The sequence below is a fragment of the Humulus lupulus genome, chromosome 6 (assembly GCF_963169125.1).
Source record: "Humulus lupulus chromosome 6, drHumLupu1.1, whole genome shotgun sequence".
NCBI classification, from domain to species: Eukaryota; Viridiplantae; Streptophyta; class Magnoliopsida; order Rosales; family Cannabaceae; genus Humulus; species Humulus lupulus.
Window position 1 is genome coordinate 218,637,838 of NC_084798.1, and position 6,000 is coordinate 218,643,837.

The window sequence follows — 6,000 nt, forward strand, 5'->3', positions numbered from 1 at the left end:
ATAGGTAATATTCAACTAAATATTATTAGTAGCTATTTTTAGTTAACTAATCCTAAAACTGGGTATTTTTCAAGTTATCCCTATAATAATCTATTTAAGATTGTGATTGAATTTTCATAACAAAGGACCCTTAATCTCAAAGTTTGACACGTTTTTGGTTAATAGGTCGGTTAAGAAGAATTAAAGGCAGTCAAATTCTAGTCAATTACGATTTATTTATGTTTATACATATCTCAAACTTATTTTGTCTTTTTCCATACATAATCAAACTCTTTTTCTTTACACGTGGCAAATGTTTATCACTTAAATTAATGATAATATATCTAGTTTCCCAATCTAATTAAGACACCTATAATTATTGTAAATTTCCACGAAAAAAAACATATATAATTATTTTAACTTTTAATTTTTGTGAAAAAGTTGTGGATATCTTGAATTTCAAAGTAGTCGACCTTCTCAAATTTTTGAGAAAAATTAAGAATTTTTGTCTCATAAAATATAAAATATGTAGTTTGTAATTTATTAGACTGAAATACTTGCTTGGTTGTATTTATTAAAATGGTTTGACTTATTGATAAAATATTAATTCTAGCTAAATAAGATTAAACAGTTGTTTTAGATACCAATAATTAAGACACATTTTATAGCAACAAATTTGAATCTAGAATCTTTAAATTTATTGGATCGACAAAATGATTATTTAAGTTTTTCTTTAAAAAAAATAAAATCTTTGAATTTATAAATAGTAACATTTAATTTCGTATGTTTTTTTATTTAGAACATACTTTTTAAAATAAATTTCTCATTTAAATTTATTATAATTTTGCAATATTTTTTTTGAACTTATCCTAAATTAATTGATTTATCACTTAAAAATTTTACAATTTAGAGCCATTCACTATTTAAATTAAATTAAATTCACACTTCTAATTGCTAAAAAAAATTAATGACCAAATTTCCAATTCTCAAAAATTGAAGCGGAACATGAATGTTACTTATAAATTTTATTTTTGAAGTTATCTTGCACTTTAACCTAATTTTAAAATTTTTTAGCAAAATGATCTCCGACACTCCAGACAAACTATTAAAAAAAATTCAAACAGACAAATGTCATTTTGTAAAAACTTATTAAAATTAAGCTTAATTTCAAAAAATAATTCGTTTTGCTAAAAGACCCCACATATTATATAAATATATATATACATACATATATATTAGCAAACTTAATGGGATCAAAATCTATATCTATATGTAACATCAATGTGATGTGATCTTCATGACACATGAGAAAGAAACCTTTTCTTTTGTCTTTCATTCGAAGAGAGAAAACTCATCAAGCCTCTTCTTCTTCTTCTTATCCATTAATATTCTCATTCTTATTTTGAACCCAATCTCTAATTAATTAATGAACACTTGACATAATTCTCTACACCTTGGAAGATCCCACAAGGTATGTTACTCATATTATATTCCAAAACAAAAACAAAAAACCCTTAAAACATTTGAAATTATTTAATAGTGTTTCATAATTACAAACTTTATTCTATATTATACATAACACTTAATACACACACATCATGATCATGCATAGGATTAGATAACACAAATAACATGGCCCCATTAACACACCACAACTTGAAAATAATGTGGTCAAAATTGCACAATATATATATATATATATAAATATATATTTATTTATATAGTTGCATTAGGTGGCCAACCTTATATCATAAAAAAATATCTTTTTTTTTTTTTTTGAGGACACTGTACCCGCCAGAATTCAAATCAGTTAATTTGACACAAGGGTAAGAATCAAAATAAGTAACTAACTTTGTTCTTATTCCAATCAAAACCAAGGTGAAAACAAATTAGTCTTTGGTTTTTTTTTCCTACTTGAGAATATTTGTTTATTTATATGTATCTTTAGGTTTTGTCATTTTGGTAATTTTGTATAGAAAGAGATATAGGGAGAGAGATTTGCAGTTGAAGAAGCAGTTGGGTTGAGCTTTGCTTTCTTAATAAACAAAAACCTGAGGGAAGTTAGGCCAACCGTTGGCTTCCCTCCAAACTCTCTCTTCTTCTGATTCACTTGGGATTAAAGCAAAAGCCTTTTGCAGTTGATTCTTGGTCACCATCTGAGAACCAACTTCACCTTTCTCGACACACTCTTCGCACCTATTTTTCCTCAGCTCCTTTTGCTTCATATAAACTATTCAGTTTCTCTCCATTTTCTTCATCTTCAGTCCAATCCTCTCGTACCCAGATCAGCTTTTGTCCTCTGCAGCAAGTTGGTTTGTGATTCCAGGCTCTGAAAGTGTTGTTGAGAGGTTTTGGGTTCTGACCCATCTGTAGTTTCAGCTTCAAGTTTGAGTTTTTGGTACTATTTATCACAGAGAATCTTCCAAGTTTTTGGTCTGTGGAGTTTCAAGTTCAAACCTTTTGGAGTCTCAAATGGTAATTTCATCCTTTTGTCTCTTTCAACTCTCTTAATTTTGCTCCATAGTTGGAAAGTTAGAAACGCAAGCCTGATATATATATATATATATATATATATAGATAAATACGGGAAAAACCAGAGTTTCAGATTGATTAGTCATACCAGAGAAAAGCTATTAAAAAAGTTTGAAGCTTGATATTAGTTATCTAAGAGATTCAAGTTTGTTTTTTTGGTTCTGACCCAAGAAAGTTTATTCAAGTTTGAGTCTTTGGTACCTTGCTAAGAGCTTCAAGTCCATTCCTTTGGAGACTCAAATGGTGATTTCCATACTCTTTTAAGCTGCAAAAACCAGAGTTGAGATTGATTAGTCGAACTAGTTTTTGAATTCAAGCAATGAATACCCGGTACTTCTCCCCATCATCAGACTCCTCCTTGTGTAGCTCTGGCAGCACAACAGTTCCATTTTCATCGATTTCCGCCGTAGGAGATCGAATGGCAACGACAGCAGCATCAGCACCAGCAGCAGCAGCCACTCGGAATAGGCCTTCTCGACCTCCATCTTCACTGTTGATAAGAATGGCCATGAGAGTCTCTAGAGCAAGGTGGTTTACTTTCTTTAGAAGAGTGTTTCATTACCAAAATGGAACAAGATCAGATCTTGGGTCTAATCCTTTCAATTCCAGCACTTGGATGATGCTGGAGCTCATAGCTTTGGTTGTTCAGATAAGCCTCACAACAATCACTCTAGCTACCTCGAAGAGGGAAAGGCCAGTTTGGCCTATGAGGATGTGGATTGTTGGCTATGATATTGGCTGTTTTCTTAATCTTCTGCTGCTCTATGGGCGGTACCGGTATCTTCATCTCACTCAAGGAGATGCTTATAGCCTTCCTGATGTTGAGCACCAAAGAGGGATTGAAGAATCCAGGTAAGAAAGAATTGACATGTTTTCCTGCTTTTGATCATATTTGTTCTCATTTTAACATGTTAAGTAGTAATGACATGTTTAATTAGGGTGAACGTTGATTATTTGTGTGTTAATGATTCTCATTTAAAATAAATAACAGTTTCCAGAAGCATCTCTGTCACATGTTGGTCGTAAGTTTAAATAATAACATAGATATTAAAATTTTATTGTCTACTTTTCCGAGGCATCTCTTTCACATATGGATTGACGAAGCATGCCCTTGGGCTAGACGATGAGTTTTGTTGGTTAGAGGAAATCCTCCTCCAATTTGTACTCTTTTTTCGTTACATTCTGAATAGTAATAAACTCTATTCCCGACAAAACAAAAGAATAACAGTTTGGTCAATTTAAAACATTTTGATTATGTCTGCAATACAAGTCATAATTCTCATTCATCTACTAAACTATTTTGATTTTGATTATGGTTTGGTAAACATGTCACAAGTAAGATCATTGCCTTTTTACCTGTATTCTTTCTGGTTTTGAGCTTGTTGTGTGCAACTTATGCAGGACCACACATTTGATGAACAAGTGCAGGACTTCACTCGAGCTATTCTTCGCCATATGGTTCGTAATGGGCAATGTTTGGGTGTTCGATTCTCGATTCAGCTCACTCCGCCGCGCTCCAAAACTCCATGTCCTATGCATCTCTCTGCTGGCTTGGAATGCCATAAGCTACTCTTTCCCATTCCTATTGTTCCTTCTTTTATGTTGCTGTGTACCATTGATCAGCAGCCTCCTTGGATACAACATGAACATGGGTTCCATCGACAAAGGAGCTTCTGAAGACCAAATTTCTCAACTACCCAATTGGAAGTACAAAGCTGTTGACAACAAATCAGACAACACAAACAACAGCAGTAATTCAGACTCCATTGATGAAGACCCAGTAAGTCTTTTACTCAAAATATCTATTTTTTCTTTGAGAACTTTAATCAAACAGTTGGAGCTCATTATTTTTGTGTGATTTCAACAGGAATGCTGCATTTGCTTAGCTAAGTATAAAGACAAGGAAGAAGTGAGGCAACTACCATGCTCTCACATGTTCCACCTCAATTGTGTGGATCAATGGCTCAAAATCATATCTTGTTGCCCTCTTTGTAAACAAGAACTACAAAGATAGCAAATGGAAAAAATTGCTCGGGTAGCTCGAATGGTTAGGCATGTGGTTTGTTCTCACAAGTTTCGAGATTCAAATACATCTCGAATACTTACGTAGTAATTGTTATAGTTTTTTGGTCTCCAAATATTGTAGAATTAGGCGGAAAGCAAATGAAAAAATGAATTTTTTTTTTTAATTTTTATTTGGGTGTGATTTAAATGTATTCTTATTTGTAATTGGTTACTTGAGTGAGTTTATTGCTTGTACATTGGATCAGGTCACCAGTAACCAAAACTATACTCTTCTTTTTGAGTACAAATATAGCAATATTAACAAGAGAGAATGATGTGAGAATATTCACCACCACCTAAGGGACATGATCCACTTCATATATATTCCATTACATTACAATACAATATTTTTTTTTTTGGTCCTTTTTTTTAAAAAAAAATTTGAGTGCCATATAATGTATTTTTCTTTGTAAGTAATATATCGATTATATTTGTATTTATTTATACACAACAAGCTCTTTATCCTTTGTATTTTTGTTTTTTTCTCATATACTTCAATTAAATTTGTTGATTATTGGCATAATTTTTTTTCCTTGACAATATTAATTCTAATTTAATACACATATAGTTTTTGTGACTTCATTACTCTTTTAGCACTACTTTTAGTTTTTTTTGGGTCTTTTTTTTTTAATTTGAGTGTCATATAATGTATTTTTCTTTGTAAGTAATATACCAATTATAGTTGTATTTATTTATATACAAAAAGCTATTTATCCTTTGTATTTTTGTTTTTTCTCATATACTTCAATTAAATTTGTTTATTATTGGCATCATTTTTTTTCTTAACAATATTAATTCTAATTTCATACGCATATAGTTTTTGTGACTTCATTACTATTTTAGCACTACTTTTATTTTATTTTTTTGGGTCTTTTTTTTTTTAATTTGAGTGTCATATAATGTATTTTTCTTTGTAAGTAATATATCAATTATAGTTGTATTTATTTATATACAACAAACTCTTTATCCTTTGTATTTTTGTTTTTTCTCATATACTTCAATTAAATTTGTGATTATTGGCATAATTTTTTTTCTTAACAATATTAATTCTAATTTAATACACATATAGTTTTTGTGACTTCATTACTATTTTGTATTTTAGCACTACTTTTGGTGAAATGCATCTATGGCACACCACTACAAATTACAATATATAATACAAAAAAATACATAATCTATTGTAGCTAAATGGCATGGTTAATTTATGTTTTAACTATATCAAAAATATACAATTGGTTTTCTAAAAGAGGAACAAAGTATGCCCTATAATTATATATATGTGTGGTGTTATATGATCCTAACTAATCTAATATTTACCTGATACATAATTATTCATCTTACTCCTTTCTTTTCTTTTTATATTGTATTGCTTTTCTTGATGATCTCCACCTTTGTATAAATATATATATATACATATTGTACAAT

The 6,000-nt window shown here is 30.3% G+C and overlaps 1 protein-coding gene across 1 annotated transcript; it reads left to right on the plus strand.

The window, feature by feature from the left end:
• Positions 1 to 1,755: 1,755 nt before the first annotated feature.
• Positions 1,756 to 4,875, plus strand: LOC133783374 (E3 ubiquitin-protein ligase At4g11680). The gene is made up of 3 exons (XM_062222987.1): positions 1,756 to 3,363; positions 3,913 to 4,291; positions 4,379 to 4,875. Exons 1-3 carry the CDS (start codon positions 2,831 to 2,833, stop codon positions 4,523 to 4,525), a joined length of 1,059 nt encoding a protein of 352 aa, XP_062078971.1. The 5' UTR covers positions 1,756 to 2,830; the 3' UTR covers positions 4,526 to 4,875.
• Positions 4,876 to 6,000: the final 1,125 nt, after the last annotated feature.

Excerpts from the sequence above, each read along its gene's own strand:
- LOC133783374 (XM_062222987.1), top strand. The coding sequence starts at position 2,831 with ATGAATACCCGGTACTTCTCCCCATCATCAGACTCCTCCTTGTGTAGC. Across the intron at positions 3,364-3,912 it reads AGAGGGATTGAAGAATCCAG|GACCACACATTTGATGAACA; the intron begins GTAAGAAAGAAT and ends CAACTTATGCAG. Across the intron at positions 4,292-4,378 it reads ACTCCATTGATGAAGACCCA|GAATGCTGCATTTGCTTAGC; the intron begins GTAAGTCTTTTA and ends TGATTTCAACAG.